Source organism: Alosa sapidissima, chromosome 13 (assembly GCF_018492685.1).
Source record: "Alosa sapidissima isolate fAloSap1 chromosome 13, fAloSap1.pri, whole genome shotgun sequence".
Classification (NCBI taxonomy): domain Eukaryota; kingdom Metazoa; phylum Chordata; class Actinopteri; order Clupeiformes; family Clupeidae; genus Alosa; species Alosa sapidissima.
In genome coordinates this window covers 15,969,263-15,989,605 of record NC_055969.1, presented here as the reverse complement: position 1 = coordinate 15,989,605, position 20,343 = coordinate 15,969,263, and the positions used below count along the sequence as shown (strand labels likewise).

At 43.3% G+C, this 20,343-nt stretch overlaps 1 protein-coding gene across 2 annotated transcripts in view; it reads left to right on the top strand.

Annotated features, from left to right (window-relative positions):
* ass1 (argininosuccinate synthase 1) overlaps window positions 1–20,343 on the top strand; it is a 51,334-nt gene that overhangs the window by 26,402 nt on the left and 4,589 nt on the right. For both annotated transcript variants that reach the window (XM_042059726.1, XM_042059727.1), the window contains 5 exons: window positions 3,167–3,257; window positions 8,272–8,356; window positions 8,979–9,043; window positions 16,144–16,275; window positions 19,094–19,250. In XM_042059726.1, coding sequence (XP_041915660.1) covers window positions 3,167–3,257; window positions 8,272–8,356; window positions 8,979–9,043; window positions 16,144–16,275; window positions 19,094–19,250 — 530 coding nt within the window. The remainder of the gene's footprint in view (window positions 1–3,166; window positions 3,258–8,271; window positions 8,357–8,978; window positions 9,044–16,143; window positions 16,276–19,093; window positions 19,251–20,343) is intronic.

Below are 20,343 nucleotides of genomic sequence, written 5' to 3'. Positions count from 1 at the left end.
GCCGGAGACAGTTTTCTGTGAATATCTCGAGAACCGTAGGGCCTAGGAGGTCCACCTTTTTTATGTATGTTGGTCTTAAGGGGGCATGTCAACCCATCCCATTACCACTTATTTCATGTATAGCGCCACCTAATTAAAAATTAAAAAGCAAAAAATTAGTTGTTTTCTTCACAATATCTCTGGCTGACAAGGTCAAAACTGCACGAAATTAAAAGTGTAGGATCATTATGACACCCTCCGAATGCACGCCAAGTTTTGTGTACTTTCGTTCATGGGGGGCCTTACAATAAAATAATTTATGTGTACATTTAGTGACGTACACCAACAAGGATTCCCGGGACACTGAAAGACCGGGGTACACAAAACTTTGTGGGCATGTACCCCCACATGGATAGCATGGAACCGTCATTCTTCGTTTTGATCTGTAGCCCCCCCCCCCCGCTGGACTGGACCCCCCGAAAGGAGGGTAGGGCAGACACAGTTCTCTGTGAATTTATGGTATGTTGGTCTCAAGGGCCCACATCAACCTGGCTCATAATCACTCATTTGTGATTTTGCCCCCCCCCCCCCCGGTAAAAAATGAAAATCAGTAGGATTAAAAGAAAGCCAAAATAAATATTCATCATCATCATCATGGCTGCATTTTCAGTATTGGCGAGAAGTAGTCGTTTGTCCACTAGATGGCGCATCGTTGCAGTGAGACGTAATTTTGTTGGAAGTTAAAAGTGGGTTGGAAAAAACAATGGACGCTTCATACAAGGACTGTAATTTACCGCAGCGAACATCTAATAAGGATAGGACGATGTTCACATGAAGTGTAATTCCCATTTCTTCTTGAAGCCGAAATAAATCTGAGGATGTTTATCGGACATTCTTGGTTTTTACTGCAGGTACGTTAATCTTGTAATATCAATAAGGACCTAGGTAATGTTACCGTTAGCGTTGGTTGAGTGATGGAGGCATTTGATTTATTGCATTTGTAGAAAACTATAAATGCGGTTATACCAAGCAAATGTATAGCAGCACTGTTTGTATCTTTCGACTGTCATTTATTGCACGTGCTACAAAATCATTCTGTGCAATGGAAGATTTACCAACGTTACACCGGTCTGATACAGTTTTGCCTATACATGCGTGAGACTGAGACGCCTGTTTATTTTGTTTTAAGTGCGTGCAGGGTGTGAGAGGGGAATCGATGTGCTTTGATTCCAGCTTGGTAGTTGTAGTCTGTGAAATTAAAAAGCACGTGTGTGTGAAGTATCCAAACAATGACACCTTCATTTCATTACGGCTGCTTTAGCAAAACACCTTAAGCTACTGTGTAGTGGGTCCCATTTAGAAGTGGCTACTTCATTCGCGCTTTCCTTGACTCATGGAGCTGCGTGAATGTTATTACAACTTTTCGCCACGATATGACAGTTTAAGTCCGCTTGATACTGTAAGGCGTAAGCCATTGGAGATTTTATTTGTGTCGCCAGCATAGCCTATTGACAATTTATGTTGTAAATAGGCCTACCTTATAATCCTACCTGTAGCTTAGGGAAGCTAACAGCTTTCTATTAGGATCTAGTTTGTTAGTTACCGTTTTGTCATAACTCCCTGATGCATTTTTGCATTTAAAATAGCCAGAGCGTGTATATCTCAATCGGAAAATTAAACAATATCGGGTGCCTATGGACTAGGCTGGGTGAACCCAGCCTGATCTGCCGCTATTTATTTTTTGATTTCTTAAAAGATTGAGCTTGGTCTGATGAAAGCCAGACTAGCCATGGACCTCAGTTAAACAATGCAAGGGAACATGAATCAGCCTATATTTGCACTAACAATAACGGACAAAAGCTCTTCAACTTTGGCCCGTTAAAATGTGTATGAACAGTCTAGCGACGCATTTCATCAAGGCCCATTTGGACATGTCAGTTATTTGCACCACTGGTTAGATGTAAAACAGCATTTCGTTTCAGACTAGGCTACTGTTACTTAATTTGTGCATTAACAATAACGTTTCAGACTACTGTTACTTAATTTGTGCATTGACAATAAAGTATTACATGAACTAAAGATGACTAAAATCTTATGTAGAAGAAGAAACATTCACAAAAAATCCATCCATCCAAAAATGACCTTTGTTTTTGATAGCTGTTGAAAACGGCATGGAACTGACAGAGATGTTTTTGTTTAAAAATACATTAAAAAAATAAATAAATAAATAAATAAATAACATTATGCTGATACCTTTTGCTTTTCCCAAATACAATGTAGCCTACAGGTGTAAGTGACCTTTCATCAATCCAGTAGCAATGGATGAACTGTGATGAACTGCCCTACTTGTGATTGTTTAGAGATTTTAAAGATTTTATAACAATGCTACATCTTCTTTGGCTATTCTACAATCTATTCACCTTTTCAGCACCAGTAGGCTACTTTCTGTGCAGCTGCACACACACACTCAGGCATGCCAAACAAGCATACACAAAAGTTTCAAGAGTGGGGGATGGAGTAAAATATGGAGACAAATTGAAGTGTGCTTTATTTTCGCGGAACGGATGTACAGGACTGAGCGGCGGTCATATTTTGTACCGCTATGCGGTACATCTAGTTAGATTATGCAGTTGTGTGTTTGTGTGTATTGGTTTGTAATAGCTGCAAATGTTACAAAGTCTGTGTCTAGTCACTGTTTCTGTCATTTTTTTTTTTTTTCATTCTGTCATTTTTCTGTATGTAGTACAACAGACATTGATAAACTCTTCAGTCAACAGGGTTCTCACTTTCTCATGTCATGTGTTGAACCTAGCTATATTACTGTAAAGATGCAGAACGTTTTATCCATGTTCATAAAACGATAAGATGTATAAGTCTGACCAGTGGCATTGAAACAAATAGTCAAATTCTGTCTGAGACCAAATGATGAGGACTCTAGGACAGGGTAGTAATATGCACAAAAGATCCATACAGGAAGCCAAACAAACAAATAAAAAGAAACAAAAAAAAAACAATACAAGTCAACTGTAGTTATTTTTATGTTCCTCAGTTGTTCCCCTATTTTTTTATTTAATTATTGACTCATTCATTCGTTCATTAATTCGATCGCTCATTCAATGACTAATTTGTTCATTCATTAGTCCACTAATTCATTCATTCATTCATTCATTCTGTGATTTTATTTCAGAGCCACGCTCCATCTGATCTCTACCTAATGACCAAGAACCCAGAAGACACTCCCAACTCCCCAGATCTGATCGAACTCGAGTTCAGAAAAGGTATGCGTGTGTGTGTGTCTGTCTATCTGTGTTTGACGATGATATCCTCCTGATCTAACCCACATCACAGCAGTCAAAGCCCCTATTTTACTGTAAAGTGTTGTGGAGTATTGTAGGGCTGTGTAATGAATCAAATTAATTGATTAATCATCAACCATGACTTCCAGCAATGATGAAAACAACATAATAGAGATGTAATGATTATTTTGCTGCATTTCAGTTTGCAACAATGCTCTCATTTGTCTTGAGTTATAAACTTAGCACTGCCTTTTGCTTCACAATGGTAACTTGAAAACATGATTTTTTTTGTTTTAAATGTCTATTTCCATTGAATTATATTTAAATTCAATTCAATCAACTGTATTTTTTAAGTCTAGAAAATGAATGAGCATCCCTAGAGTCCTGTGCCGTCCAAACCCCAAACCTCAAGGCCCTCTGGCCCTGTGACTGTGTTAGGACCACACACAGGACATGTCCCCACATTCCTTCACTGCTGTGCTTGCCTGACTATGTACTTGTGCGTCATAAGATTTGTTTTCTTTAATGGTTTGTGTTATTCTGTCCGCTTAGGAGGTTATATGTTTAGTTTGTTTGTTTGTTTGCTAGTTGGTTGGTCTATCTTGGTCAGTTAGCAGGACTGCGCATAACTACCGGCCTGTTAGCACGGGCAAAAGAAAGAACCTGCGTGTCGTGAATTTAGTTTCACATTTACTAATGTTGTATGAAACAGCACTTGGTGTTTGCCAATGGCGGCATTCTCTGATGCCCTTCTTCTATCTCTTTTGTATTTTTAGTCCCATTTTTGTAGTGTGTGAGTGTGAGGTCCTATTGACCATTTCAAGAGAGTTCCATTATCAGCATCATAGTTGTTCCCACAAGGCTTCTATTTTAACATTCCATATGTTATCTTAAAGGTGCGATTTGTAGGATTGTTACCGAACGTTCTGTAGGCCAAAATCAAAACACTGGTGAACGTTCTCAAGACTACCAGACGCGAGCCTCCTCTGGGTTGCCAGATGTAATGAAGACTTAGCTAACTTTAGTTGACCTGCAGCTGCTTTAACGTTTCTCCAACCATGACCCAGCTACACATTACGGAAACAGTGAAAACAAAAAATACCTCTCTAACCAACATAACATATTTAGCTGAAGTTAGCGATGCAGATGAAGTTTAGCCTAGGCTATGTTGTGGAGAAATATGGCCAGCTCTGCGTCAGACTTGATATTCTTCGTTTGACGAAGACGTCACCATCTCAGGAAGCTCCTCCTATGTCCTCTTAATTTGTTTCTTGTTTTAATTTTGGAAATTTGCCTGCCTCTCGTAGGCGTTCATGACTACAACTGACAGCTGTTGACAGTTGCCCTTTGCTAATTTGGCAACCCAAATAGGAGGACGCGCTAGCCCATTATTAATACGCTATTCTAGAATTAATCATTCAAAACATAAGAGAAAATTACAAGAGATTCCGCCCCGTAACTCTTTTTTTTTATGGGTTTTACGGGTTAGAGTAATGTTGTCAAATAAGCCATTACTTCAATTCATCGTGTTTCCTTACTCTCTGACACACATGGTGATCATTTTTGGAATGGTTACAGTTTATTTTCCATTATTTCCTACATATTGGTCCTTTAATGAAGCGGAAGTAGATTGGGAACAAAATGTTCAAGCATTGTTTTTGTTTTTCTTGTTGAAAACTTCTAGATCTCAGACTGCCTAAATGGTTGTTTTCTCTCATGACCTAGTTGTCAATAGCATATGCACCCTCTCACTCAAAAGTAATACTAAAGTTACATTATATACAAAATGTCATGTCATCAAATTAAAAAAAAAAACCCGATAATCTCCAAATCCACCACTTTGCAGGTACAAACAGGGCAGACTTCCTCAAAAATTAAAACCATCACTCGACTTCCGTGTTTCTCTCTCTCTCTCTCTCTCTCTCTCCCTGTGTGTGTGTGTGTGTGTGTGTGTGTGTGTGTGTGTGTGTGTGTGTGTGTGTGTGTGTGTGTAGAAAACAATCACATAACAATAAAAGCACATAGAGCTAATAAGTAAAAACGTAGAGACTCTTTGCTGAAAGTGGGAAGTGTTGAGATTTCTATAACACGCTAATATTTGTCCCACACATAAGATGGCCCTTTAACCTTTCAACAAAGTGTTATTTTCATGACAAACTAGCGCCCGGGAATGCATGCATAAATGTTAAGCCCTCAGTGTGTCAGGCAGTCAATGGACACCCCAATGAACTGGTAATGTGATTTTATCTAACAGCGATGTCATTGTGTCCCCTAAGAAGGCTACGCTGGATCCGAGCACATTTCTGATCAGTATTCATAGATATTTTAGTGGCCACCCTATACACCCACCCACCAACCCCAACCCCAACCCCCGGCCCATTTAAGGGGGAAGGAGAAAAGCTGGTTTAGTGGTTTACACAAAAGACCCCCCCCCCCCCCCCCCCCAAACCCAAACCCACCCCTCTGTCCTCCCTCCTGCAAAAGACCTGCACTTGGATGTTTCATTTCATTCTTTTCCTTTCCTTTCTTTTATTTTCTTTTTCCTTTCCCTCACTTTTTTACTGCGCCTGTTTTCTCAGACCCTTCCTAAAGACAGCCCCAGACATTCTTTGAACAACAAAAAAAGAATTTTAACTACGCAAGAAAAATCTTGCCCCCCCCCTCACACACACACACACACACACACACACACACACACACACACACACACACACCATTTTCTACTCACTAGAAAAAGAGAGCAAAAATCTACTGGAGTAATTTTTCCAACAACTGTGTCTGCTGTCCCATTGTCTGCACTGTTCTGGGCATTATACGCAAAAGCAGCAAGAGAAGAAAGCCCAAGTGAATGCACATCAGTATCGATAGATCCCTCATAAGTAAGAGAGAGAGAGAGAGAGTGAGGGAGAAAGAAAGGGAGAGAGAGAGTTCCCGCGCTTTCCTTCCCCTCCCCTCCCCTCCTGCTCTCTCGTTCCTTCACACCCCTGCTTTTTAATTGATTTGAACTTTTAATCTAATTATTAACTATTTGGGGGAGCGGAGGTCTTTGTGGCTGGGGCACAGGCAGGGCCTTGCTATCTCCTACGGCCTCGCATGGCCCTGGGAGTATTTTCCTCCTCCTTCTCCTCCTCCTCCTCCTCTTCTTCTGCTCTTCCGAGCCGTGGGGGCAGGGCCATATGGGAAGGGGGGTCGGGCCGACAAAAGGCCTTGTCTGAAAATATTTGTCAAGTCCCTTTACGTGTCACTCGAACAGGGCTTACACTGCTTGTGCCACTCAAAGGCAAGCAGAAACGCGCCTTTTATATTTCTCTCTCACTCCCTGTCTCACCCTCTTTCTCTCTCTCTTCTCGCACATACGGGTGGCTTGATTGGCAACTGCAAGCATGCTAAATGCAAATGAAGGATTGGACAGATGAAGGGATAGAGAACTTATCAGCAGTTTTTTCTTTCTTTCTCTCTCCCTCTCTCTTTTTCTCTCTCACTCTGTCTTTTTCTTATTTTTTTTTTCCCAAGCTCTCTCTCTCTCTTAAAAAGATTCTCTCCCTTCTCCCTCCCCATCTTTTCTCACTGCAACCACCCCCCACCACCACCACCCCACCAGGCTCAGGCCCAGTGTCTGTCTCCACCTCTGGCCCCGGCGATGCTCACTTGGGCCCGTGAATAAGCCGCCTATTGACAGTGATTTATTTATGGCAGTGTGTTGAGTGTGTCCCCATGAGGAAAGGCTGGCGAAAATCTGGGTGTCCCCAGCCAGGGTTGTGTGTCTGTGTGTGTGTGTGTGTGTGTGTGTGTGTGTGTGTGTGTGTGTTTTGGGTATATGAATGTGTGTGTTTGTGAGTCTACTTTATGTCAAGGAACTGTATGTGAGCCACATGTAGGTTGTCTTCTTTGCTCTTCTGTTCTTTTCTCATTGTTATGTCTTTCCTGTATTAGTTTGACTTTGGTTTGTGGTGTTATTTTAGCATTTGGTTTCATTTTGTTTCATTTTATGTAGACATTTTGCTTTTTCCTCTCTTTCCCTGCCATCCTGTCCCATTTATTCTGAGGTGCACGCACGCACGCACGCACACACACTCACACACCGACACATTTCCACTCAGACATTTTCACACATACACACACAGAGAGAGACACGCACACATACACTTGCACACATACACATTTTCTTCCCCTCACACACACACACACACACACACACACACACACTCACACACTCATTACCAGGCTTACTCCTACTCCTGCTCTGTACGCTGAGTACAGTGGCGCAATGGTTAGGTGTGTAATTGCATTAGGGAAGGTCCTGCCCGTGATTTCACAGCCCTCAGAGTGAACAGGGCTTTTGCATTTATGAGCTGTTCTTGTCCCAGGCCATTGAGGTATTGTCTGGTTAGACTCTCAAGCCCCTCTCATTTCTCCCTCTGTCTCTCTCTCTTTCTTTCTCTCTCTCTCTCCCTCCCTCTCTCCTTCCTTTCTCTCCTCAGTCTCCACTCTTCTTATTCTCTAACCGCGGTCTTTTTATTCGAGCACTATGAACTCTCCAAGTGACCAATAGAATGCAAAACCTCAGCGCTCTAAACGTTATGTTCTATTGGCCGTTGTGTAAGTCTATAGCTTCATTGTATTGCCAGGCATTCATACTCCCACTGTCACCCAAAATGTTTGTGCTCCATTGGTCACTGTGTGAGTGTATAGCTCTATTGAAATGTATTGTAATGCAAGCATCTGTTTTTGTTTTTTTTTTTCCCTCTTTTTTCACACAAAAACCTTGTGTTGTGTTAGTCATTTTTTGAGAGTTCATAGCTCCGTTGTGGTTTGGCATGGGATTTGCTCCCCAAAAAAAAACAACAAAAAAAACACTTTCCTCAAGGGGGTGACTTCATAAGTGGTGGAGTAGGATGTGTGGTGCAGTGCTGGGGAGTTTTGGGTGCCTGGTTGTGGCCTGCGTTGCTGGAGCCTCTGTGCCAGGTGGATTAAAAGTCTCTCCTGTCTTTCACAGGTGTGCCAGTCAAGGTGTCCCATCTGAAGGATGGCAAATCCAAGGACACTCCCCTCGAGATCTTCACCTACCTCAACGAGATCGGGTCAGTAGAGTTCACACTGCTGATGGACTGTCCGTCCTTCTGTGTAACTGTATTGTTCTGTCTGTCTATCTGTCTGTCTGTCTGTCCATATGTTCTATGTATCTGCTAGTCTCTCTTTAGTAATCTATCCTTCTCTCAGGGATTTGATCTGTCCAGCAAATGGTCATACTTGTTGTTAAAGGTTGTATCAGCGATAGCGGGGATACGTCACTTCTGTTGATGTTCAAACAAAGCAGAGAGCTAGCTCGCTACTCCCTCCCCCTCCCTCCCATGCAATTAAAACTCTCCTAAACGCGCATCTCGTCGGTTATTGGTTGAAACACTTTATTTTGCCTTTGAGGGGTTGCCAACCCTTGTTGGTACCAATTGTTTTTGTGTACAGATCTCAGACCCTAGGCTGCCTACAGAGACACGTTTTTTTGACGGCCTGCTTATGGGGCAGGCAGCTAGCGGATCGTTAGGAAAGATTAGATGAATGTGATCATTTATGTTTGGGCCTTTTTTGGGCCTGAAATCGCTGATACAACTTTTAACATGGTAACTAACAACTAATTAACTAACTAGGTAACTACCTCTTTTTGATCACCTGTCTCTGCCTCTGTCTCTGGTCTCTGCCCTGTAGTGGAAGGCATGGTGTCGGCAGAATCGATATCGTGGAGAACCGCTTCATCGGAATGAAGTCCAGAGGTGGGTTCACTGCTCACCAGACAGTGGTTAATATTGTGTAATGTTGTTGTGTGTGATTTGTAGCCGGAAAATGCTGTTGGGACACCACAGCAGGTGCCAGCACACACACACACAAAAACACACACACAGACATAGACACAGACATATACTGGAATACACACGTGCATACACACAGAGACACACACACACACACTGAGAAAGTGTGAGTAGATAATTGTGCTGGCATTTGTCTCAGCACCCATCTCATTCAGCACTGAAAGCCAGCTGTGATGTAGCGTGGATGCTGACTCTCCTGAATGTCACACTGCAGTCGCACCACCATTCCAATGAAGCCCAAATGAAGCCCATTACACAGTATGCATGCACACCCCTGTCTCCACAATGACACTCTGCCTTCTGGGGAAAATTGCCTCTATTTGCCTCTAAGGCCTTCTAAACTGTGCCTGGTGCCACTAGTTAGGTATTGTGTCTTTGCAAACAGACCCTCCATGTAGCCAGTGTACGATGGGGAGGGGGGAGGGGGGGGGGGGGGCGGGTCTGGAGCTGCTTGCTGCTTTTGGGTCCATCCTGAACAGAACTACACAGTGTCAAAGACTATCATCAAACTATTTATCCATCCATCCAAGATAAAATAATGCCAACACCTGGTTGTGACTTAAAGTGATTTGTGAACATTGTACATTCATTCTTTTCATTCTTTCATTCATTCACGAAACCACTTATTCATGCAGATGTGGGAGTGTATGCTTGACCGGAGCAAGAAAGTACTGGAAAAGAAAACTAAACATCTGCTATGGTGAAAGAACGCCATTTCACAAAACCATTCACAGTCGCCATTTGACTGAGCAAGGAAATTGTGCTTTATTTGAATCTTTTTATTTGGGAGTTACAGCTTGTCAAGCATATGATCATGTCTGATGGAGGTTGCTTATCACTGCGCTCTGTGAACTCCCACACGTGTGTGCGCGCGTGTTCACACACACACACACACACACACACACACACACACACACACACACACACACACTGATTGCTGTGTTGACCCATGGCTGCTTGCTTGACTGCCTTGTGGGTGTTTGTCCGTGTCCCTTCAGATGGGTCGAGGTGCTCTGACCCTGTCAACATCCCTCCCTCTCCATCATCAGTCGTTGGCCTAACCATGGCTGCTTCCTCTCCTCTACAGCTGGGTTCCTACTCCTTTCTTTTTTTTCTTTCGCTTTCTTTCTCCTCTCTCTCTTCAGCCTCCCCCATCCCCCCATCTGTGTGTGCAAAGTCCACACCTTCTCCATCCCCTCTTCTGTGTCCTCCTCCAGTGAGGTTGCAGTAAGTGTTGGTCTCTTGCTGTCATCGTACTAACAACGTGTGACAGTGACTGAATGGATCAGGCTGACTCCCTCACACACACAAACACACAAACACACACACACACACACACATACACATACACACGTACACACACACAGCATAATGCCCCCCTGATTGGCAAATTGACTCAACCGGAGGGCCTACTCTGTCACCATGTCTGACTGGCAGGTACAAATTGAGGAAAAAAATTGAAGCTTGTCCTTTTTCATTTTTTCCCTTTCACTTCTTTCTCCTGGCCGCACAAAAGACAAGACCTTTCTTTCTTTCTTTCTTTCTTTCTTTCTCTCTCTCTCTTTCTTCTCGTCTCCTCTCCTGTCCTGTCCTCCCCTCCTGACTGTGACAACAGTGGGAGGCGCCCTGTCAGAGAAGCGGAAGGCTTCACAAGACAACCTGAGAGGGAGCGGGGTTGAGCAGGGCATCTGGGACTGATCACAACTGGGGTGACAAGGGGTGGGGGGGGGTGGGGGGTACAGATATGATTAAATCAGTCCTTTGGGTGGAACAGAAGGTGTCGTGTTTGTTTGTGTGTCCTTTGCGTGTTTCGTGAGCAGACTCACAACAAAACAGTCCTTGTCAGTTCCTGACAGAAAAAGAGAGAGCGAGCGAGAGAGAGAGAAAAAGAGAGGGAGAGAGAGAGATGGAGAGAAAGGTAAAAAGAGGGAAGAGAGAAAGAAGGAATACTGAGACCGAGAAGGAGCGCTGGAGAGAGGGATTTATTCAGAGGCTGCTACGCTGCTGCTGCTTGAAGTGTACTTGAGCTTTAATAGGCCGTCCTCTGCTGCGATCTCCACAGGACCACAGGAGGCTCTGAGGCGCTGCTTTATGTGTGACTGCCCTTCTCTCTCCTCACACACAGGGATGGGAGGCTTGAGTTGGGCGGCCAGATTCAGTGATTAACGACTGCGCTCCCCCATCTCAGCGCTGTCTGTAGAAGAAGCGTTGTGTATAGCTTAGTATTTGGTCGTGCAAGTCAGAAAAATGTTATAATGCAAAATGGACAGGAAACAGAGGAAAGAAGGAGGTAAAAAAAATTGAAAAAGATTGAAAGGATTTTTATAATTTGTCCTTTTAAAGCAGGGAACAGAGATGTAGTATTTAGGATCCTTGCCCACACAAATTATTCCAAATATTATTTATATTTATAGTTATAAACAATATCAATATTTACAGTTTAGATCAGAATCAGCTTTATTGGCCAGGTTTGCGTAAACAAACAAGGAATTTGACTCCGGTTAATCTTTGCTCTCAAAGTACAACACTCACCTAACATACCTCACCTCACTTAACATATAAGAATAAAGAATAAAAAACATAAAAGAATACAAAAAAGAACAGTAAGAATGGAATAAAAAGCAGTAGAATATGGCTATGTATAAGTATAATTACAGTATGTACATTTGCCATAAATAGAACATTATGGGTGGGATAGGCCAATGCAAATGTCCCTGTCAAGGTTGCCATGGTCGTAGACAACAGGCACAGGCAAGATGCAATATACAAGTGAGAGAGAGGGTAGGAATAGTACAATATCAGAATAGACTGAGATTTAAGATTTAATATAGTGCAATGATAATGTATGAATAACAACGTGAGGTAGATGAGCAGAACAGTGTTGATAGACTTTGTTCAGTGTAAGGGTGGGTGCTATTTCTGGACATTCAACAGAGTGACTGCTTGGAGGAAGAAGCTGTCTTTGTGTCGGCTTGTTTTGGCGAACAGTGCCCTGTATTGCCTACCAGAGGGAAGGAGGTTGAACAGTTTGTGACCAGGATGTGAGGGTTCTGCAGAAATGTTTGCTGCCATTTTCCTGACCCTGGACCGGTACAGGTCCTGGATGGAGGGAAGGTCCGCTCCAATGATCCTCTCTGCAGCCTTAATTGTCCGTTGCAGTCTGGCCCTGTCCCGTTTGGTGGCTGACCCAAACCAAACAGTGATAGAGGTGCAGATGACGGACTGAATGATGGCTGAGTAGAAAGTGGTCAACAGCTCCTTAGGCTCCTTAGATTATGATGATGCACCAACAGAGGACATGGAGCTGCCATTTGTTATTTGTGATTTGTGAGTAGAGGATTAGAATTTTATTGGTTATTGACCTTGTATATCAGTCAGCTGTTTCTATTTTAGGACTGCCCCTCTAAAGGTGTGTGGGGTGACTTTGGGATTGTGCCATGTAGCGCAGATGGAACACAAGGAAATGTAATGTATTCTAAATTTTACTACATTATTGGCTCCACCAGGTTGGTTTGTCTGTCTGTTGTGTGCAGGATTGCGGAAAAAACTACTGGCCCAATTTCAATGAAACTTGGTGGAAAGGTGAAGCATAGTCGAACCCATTTAATTTTGGAGCAGATCTAGCTCGCAGGCCTTCACTTTCGCTACTGATGTGCCATATGACATTCACACCTGGTGTACCCTCTTGTGGTCAAATCTTGGAAATGCATTTCTTTATAGATCTCTGTCTGCCTTTGAAATTCAAGAAATAACATGTAGGTCTTCTGATGACATGGAATTACTGAATTAATGCAGCAGTGTATAATTTCCATATCAAACTGATTGCTGAAAGGATGATGCACTTCTTGTGTTATTGGACAGTCAGTGTTTATTTTGACATCTAAAAGACAGTTACTGATATGTCAAGTTAGACTTGCATAGACAAGAGCTGTATGGCCTTGGTGGAGGGCTTTACTTTCTGAGTGCCCTTCTAGTTTCTAATTGAGATAAATGTCATTATTATTGGGTATAAAGACTGGATTTGAAGAGTGGCTATTTGGGTAAAGGAAAAACAGATTGCCTTCTCTTTCTCTTCCTATTGTTGACTTTGAGTACTTTTGATGACCACTAACATTGCCCATTTAACACATCTTTATATGTTTGTGGGTCCAGATTGTAGTCTTAAGGTGTGTGTTTGAAAATAAAAGGGCACATGAAAGAGCATCTGCAAATACTTTGAGGTGTTAAGGTATTAAATCCTGTGGTTAATTCCTACCTGACCACCCCCCTACCCCTCCCTTCTGTAGGTGATTTCTGTTTAGGTTGCACCAAAGAATGCCAGAGAGGCTTAGCTTGGACCTGTGACTGGACCTCTTTACCTGTGCGCGAGCAGGCCAGATGCCCCAAAGGGTTCCCCACACGCTCTCCACGCTCCACACAGCACTGAAACCTGGGCCTTATCCCCTGCAACCCCTCCACTCCGCCACGAGCGGCCTGCAGACATGCAGCCTGTTTAAAAGATTAATACCCGAAGCCGCCGCTGTGTCTATAATCTAAGCTCAGCTCTTCCTTTTTTAACAGCTAAGAGCAGAAAGAGTTAGAGGGCAGGCTTGGCTGCGCTTTATCAGATTCTCATAACGGAGCTGGCCCAATTTTTCGCTTAACCCCCACAGACCCCTCCAGCCTCACCTCAACTTCCGTCACCTTGCCTACTTTAATCCGCATGGATTTAAGCTGGACTTTGTGTATCAGATGTCGCCCTTTTAGGTGTTAGCAGCGATGAGCGATCTTCTGAGTCGTGTTGTGGCCATCTGTGGCTAGCTGTGAGAATCAGTAGTATCTGTGGTTCATCGTTTCGGTTCCCTCTGCTGTTTCTTGACCATCTGCTGATTGGTCATTTCCTGTCTAGTCTCCTCTCTGCTCTCATCCACACTCTTTTTTTCACATCTCTAGCCATTGCCTGGCTTCACCTCATGTTTTGTGAAACGACAACACTGTCATGCTCTTATGTTCTCTTCGACTGAGCCCCTCATGAACACATCCCTGGTCACATCTGAAGCATACTTTGTGAAGTACATCTGAGGCACTTTCAGATCATATGGCATTGTTTACTCCAGTCTACTCTGTGTCTCTAAATTGGACCAGGAAAGCTGAAAGCACAGCCACTGCTCTCTGAGATAACAGCAGCAGCAGCAGCAGCTTTAAGAGCACTACTACCACCTTACTTTCTCTCATCTTTCTCTCTCTCTCTCTCTCTCCCTCTCCCAATTTCTCGCTTCTCTTTCTCCTTGCGTCTTTATCTTTAACCCCCCCCCCCCCCCCCCCCCCCCTCTTTTCCCTTTCTCCTCTCTTCCGCTGTGGCCTGAGTGACAGCTCCATTTTGCCCGGGTTCCTGGATGTGCGTGTGGAGGGGAAATTGCAGGGTAGGCCGGCCCCGGCCTTGCATATGGGCTGCTGACGGCTGCTACCCTGTTATTTACCAGGCGCTGTCAGCTGAGACGAGCTGCCACCGCAGGAGCTGACCAGAGCAGACTAATGCATCTACTGGGCTCAGCACAGAAGGAGGAGGAGGAGGAGGAGGAGGAAGATGGCTGTTATGATGAGTGCAGGCCAGTTGATTTGAGCTGTAGCAGACGGGTATGCTACGAAGAAAGATTGGTGGCATGTTGTGCCTAAATCTAGAGGTGCATTCAAATCCGACAAAACACAGGCAACGTGTGTGTTTACAGTTTAAAGTAAAGAATTTTAAATGTTTCGACAAAAACGTGAAAAATAAAATGTAGAAAACTAAACATGCATGCCACAAGCAATCGACTTTGCCATATTTGAGCACCCTTCTGGCGTTAGACTCAACATCCCACTAATCTGGCTTTGTAGTGTATGCCTCTGATACGAGGTGGTAGTACAGATGGTGTATGGTGATCGGTGGAGTAATGGAGTAAATATCACTCTCAATAGAGGAGGATTTTGAATGGCAAGCATCCAGTGTTTCCAAAGAGGCTCTATGGCAGAAGTGTGTCTGCGTGTGTGGGGGTGGGTGGGTGTGGCGGGGGTGGGGGGGTGGTAAGTGGCTACAACCCAGGTTCGAATCCAACATCATTTCTTGAGCCCACCACATCTCACATCCCCCCACTTTACTGTCCCATCTGATTAAAGGCATAAAAGCCCCCAAAAACATATTTTTAGGAAAAGAGCTTCATTGGCAATTCACATCTGCTTTTCCTCGATGGCCCCATAATCAGGGGAAGTGGTCCAACGTAGCGTGTCATTTAGTACATCATTTTTTTTGAGTATTTACTTAAATTATGTACTGCTAATGATGCATCATGTTGAGTGTTTAGAAAACTAAAATGGAACGAACGAGGCAATGATTAAGCCATACTTCCATACCAGGTCCTCATTAGAGGATGAAGGCAAGTCAATGACAAAGTCAAGCGTTAGACTTGTGTGATGTTGACACACTTGTGAATTCTACCAAGCAAATGTAAATGTAATGGTATTGAAAGCTATCCTGGCCCCGCCTATCCCTGATCTCCTTTCAGGGAGATACTCGTCTGGGACTCGATAATTCACTAACGTTTCCCTCAAACTCATTTTTCTTAAATGTCAGGCCAACCAGCAATGAGAGGGGAAGATAGTAGCAGCGACACCTGCAAAAATCAAAAAAAGAATTACAGTAGATAGACCCATATACATTGTTTCCTGACTGTTGATGTTGTTTATTGTCAGTTTGTAAAGTTTAGGCAAAGTAGGTCAATGTAATAGTAAGGCTGGACCAAATATTTGAAAAGTTAGTGCCTGTCGCGATGCAAGTGTTGGAAAGGAATCCCAATCATGAGTCACTAGACTCACTTTGTAAATCACTTTGTAAATGTCACTTTCTATTCACTTTGTAAATGAGTTTGGATTTTCCAGGCTAATTGAAAGAAACTGAATGAGAAAATAAGTGCTCATCTTAACTCGTCAGTGATTCTGCTTTCAGTATATGTTTTTGGGTCTCAAACTGTGTCTTTGCTTGTGCCCAGGTATTTATGAGACCCCTGGAGGCACCATCCTGTACCACGCTCACCTGGACATCGAGGCCTTCACCATGGACCGAGAGGTGCGCCGCATCAAGCAGAGCCTGGGCATCCGCTTCTCCGAGCTCCTCTACAACGGTACACTACACACGCCACTACACCACGCCCTCTATACTGACTTACTTGACTTACAGGCAACATAAAGTAATAAACCCTTAAAGGTGTACCGTCACACCGATGGAAATGTTGGAAAATGGGTTAACCTTTAAGGGTTAACAGTTTTGTCCAAATGACAATGATTTTGATTTGCAAATCTGCTGAATTTTCAGCCTCACCTGTAGCCATTTTGTCTCATATGGTCTTAGGACATGTCTAACAGCAAGTCCTGACAGGATGCGATTTGAGCAGATATTAAAATCCGCTTAATTGCATTCTTTTCAATGTTTTGAGAGAACTATTGTCGGACGCCCCGTTTCTATTTTATTTCTGTCGCTCGCGTTGTTCTGCTATTTTGAATGAGAAATATGTCGCAATAGAAGGGCATATTTAACGGATTCAGTGTAGATAGACTACAAGACGGTCACTCACTTGAATCCTATTAGGACATTGTGTAATATGGTGACCGACCCTGAGTCCAGAGTGCAACATTACATTAGGAACTCCATCTTAACAGGCATACTAGTTAGGAACTCCATCTTAACAGGCATACTAGTTGGGAACTCCATCTTAACAGGCATGCTAGTTGGGAACTCCATCTTAACAGGCATACTAGTTAGGAACTCCATCTTAACAGGCATACTAGTTAGGAACTAGTTTGGAACTCAATGTTAACAGGCATGCTAATTGATAAGGTCTCTCTTGGGTTACCTGTTAACATGCAATAGTTCTGAACACGTAGCAAGGTTTAAAATTGATTTAGAATACTCTTTTACGTTAAGCCCACATTTAATCCAAATGACTTTCACTTAATGTAGTCAGAAAACCCCTGTGTGAGTGTATCCCTGCAGGCTTCAATTTCGCCGCTGCAGTGTTGCAACAGAGGCCAGAATACCTGAAACTGCTTGTGACATTTGGTCCACATTTCCTGCCGTAGCCTTTGAAATATTCTTGCGAATGCTGGGCTGCGCGTGTGTTGGGTTTCCCTCTCTGTTTCGCTTGGTTAGCTCAGGTGGCCTAATCTCTTTGTGTCCTCCTGGCAGACTGCCTGCTCCTCCCAGCCCAGCCCAAGCCTCCCACCTCAGCACTCTCAGCACTTTTTCTTTTTCTCTCTCCCTCCATCTCTCTCTCTTCTCTTTCTTTCTCTCTCTCAAGCTTTTTTTTCTCTCCCTCTCTCTTTCCCTCTTTCACTCTTTCTCTCTCTCCTCTCTTTCTTCTGTCTTCATTTCTCTCTCTCCCCTCTCTTTCCCTCTGTTGTGTGTGTGTGTCTCTCTCTCTCTCTATCTATCTATCTATCTATCTATCTATCTCTCTCTCTCTCTCTCTCTCTCTGTATCCCTCTGCCCCCCCCCAACTCCACCTAGATAATAGGCTTTGGCCTCGTTATAGACTGCTTACAGAGCCACTGTGAGCAATTAAAGACATACGAGCAAGACACACCAGAGGAGGAAAAGAAGATGGGGTAGGAGAGAGGGAGAAGATGGGGTAGGGGAGAGAGACAGGAAGCGTGTGTGTGTGTGAGAGAGAGAGAGAGAGAGACTTTACGAAAGAGGGAAAGCTAAGTGGAAGTGTGGAAAGGAAGATGAGTAGACAGTGTATAGTGTAAATAACAATAATGTTCATAAATATTGTGAACATTTGCTGTATATTGCCGTCAAATCTTCACCAATGAACACGACCAAAATCATTGCGCACGCTATGGTGCATTCCAGTTGTACTTGTAAGCCATAATTGTCCAGTTATGAATAGAAAAATTCAATTGGAATGCCCCTGAAGTTGTAATTCTAACTTGTCAACTTGTTCGAACCAACTCGATTCAACTTGTTGAGTGGGAAACTTCAAGATGACTGCCCTTACCAATAAATTAAATTTACAGAAAGGCAATAATTATTATTATTATTATTATTATTATTATTAGCGTTTCTGTCCTATTTGTATCTGTTGTAGTAGTAAATTGGTGTCCAACTTCTTGCTGTCGCTGTGACGTTTGAATGCAATGCCATTCAGAAACTCATAGAAAATTGTCGCACTCCAAAAACGTTCCTTTTTGATGATTTATTTTCACCTCGGCAGCAAACGCCTTCGCCATGAATGCAATACCATGCAATGCATTGATATGAATTGGTATTGCTATATCAATAATCACTTACAACAGTCAATTGTAAATATCAATAACAACAGTCAATTGGAGGCAAATGGAATGCAGTGCTGACATACTTGGCCAATAAATCTGTTTCTGAAAAAGAGAGCTTGAGGAGATTGATAGATGGATGAATGATTTGGATGGGTGAGATGAGGTGGAATGAGGGAGAATTATGGAATTAGGATTATGAGAAGATTAAGAGATGGAGGAGAGTGAAAAGGAGAGAAATAAACAGATAAATGAAGAGGAGGGAGAGAGAGAAAAAAACAGAGGCTCTATCTCACCTTACAAAGACACAGATAAAAGTCATTAGCATCCGACTGCCTGAGGCACGTTGTCTCGTTTGATAGTACTGTGTCCGTCCACACATGTTTGCAATTTCTGAATCTTGTCTGCAAGGAACCCCTATAGACAGTAGTGGTGGCACCTGAAGACATGATCATATGTTCATAAACGACAGCTTGCGCAATGCGCATACACAGATTCAAACCACCAGTGTCAAAACTTTGTTGGCATCGTTAACACTGATTGGATTTTTTAATGACCTCGCTGATATACATCCTTTAATTCTGTTTGTTTATTTGTCTGTGCAGTTCCTTTAATGCCGTCCTTGTGCTGACCTTGTGCTTGTGTGTGTCATGGCTTCTGGATCTGCAGGGTTCTGGTATAGCCCGGAGTGTGATTTTGTGCGCCACTGCATCGACAAGTCTCAAGAGATGGTGGAGGGCAAAGTGCAGATGTCTGTCTTCAAGGGCCAGGTCTACATCCTGGGCAGGGAGTCGCCCAAGTCTCTTTACAATGAAGAGCTAGTGAGGTAAAAAGTGTGTGTGTGTGTGTGTGTGTGTGTGTGTGTTTGTATGTCTGTGTGTGTGTGTGTGTGAGTGGGAGTGCTTGTGAAGAACGTGTGTGTGTGTGTGTGTGTGTGTGTGTGTGTGTGTGTGCGCGCGCGCGAGTGCTTGTGAAGAACATGTGTAAGGTAGGTGTGTATGTGTGTGTGTTTTGTTTGTTTGTTTGTTTGTGTTAAACTAAAGGTAAGGAGTGTGTGTGAGTGTATGTGTGTGTTAAACTAAAGGTAAGGACTGTGTGTGTGCGTGTGCTTGTGTTGGTGTTAAACTAAAGGTAAGGAGTGTGTGTGTGTGTGTGTGTGTGTGTGTGTGTGTGTGTGCATGTGTTTGTGTATGTGTTGGTGTTAAACTAAAGGTAAGGTGTGTGTGTGTGTGTGTGCGCATGTGTTTGTGTATGTGTTGGTGTTAAACTAAAGGTAAGGAGTGTGTGTGTGTGTGTGTGTGTGTGTGTGTGTGTGTGTGTGTGTGTGTGTGTGTGCATGTGTTTGTGTATGTGTTGGTGTTAAACTAAAGGTAAGGTGTGTGTGTGTGTGTGTGCGCATGTGTTTGTGTATGTGTTGGTGTTAAACTAAAGGTAAGGTGTGTGTGTGTGTGTGTGTGTGTGTGTGTGTGTGTGTGTGTTGCTCTATGTCCATTATCTCCACTCTTCTCCCTGTGAGCTGTGGTTTGATCGGGTCGCCCTCTGCCATATTCTGTGACCCCAGCCCAAACAATAACATCTACACAGCAGGAGACAAAAGCATCAGAGCCTTCTCTCCCTCTCCCTCTTTCTCTATACCTCTCTCTTTGACTTCTCTTCCATCTTTTACCCTCTGTTTCCCTCTCTCTTTCTGCCTTGTCTTCTATCTCACTCTCTCATTGTCCTTTTTGCTCTTCTCTCTTCTTCTGTTTCTGTGTCTCTCTCTCTCACTCACTCACTCACACACACACACACACTGTTGTCTTTCTCTCTTGCATGCATACATACAGTACACACTTTCTCTCTAACACACAGGCTGCTGTCATGCACTCTCTTGTACACTCATATACACACTTTCTCACTCTACCTCTCCTCTCTTTCTC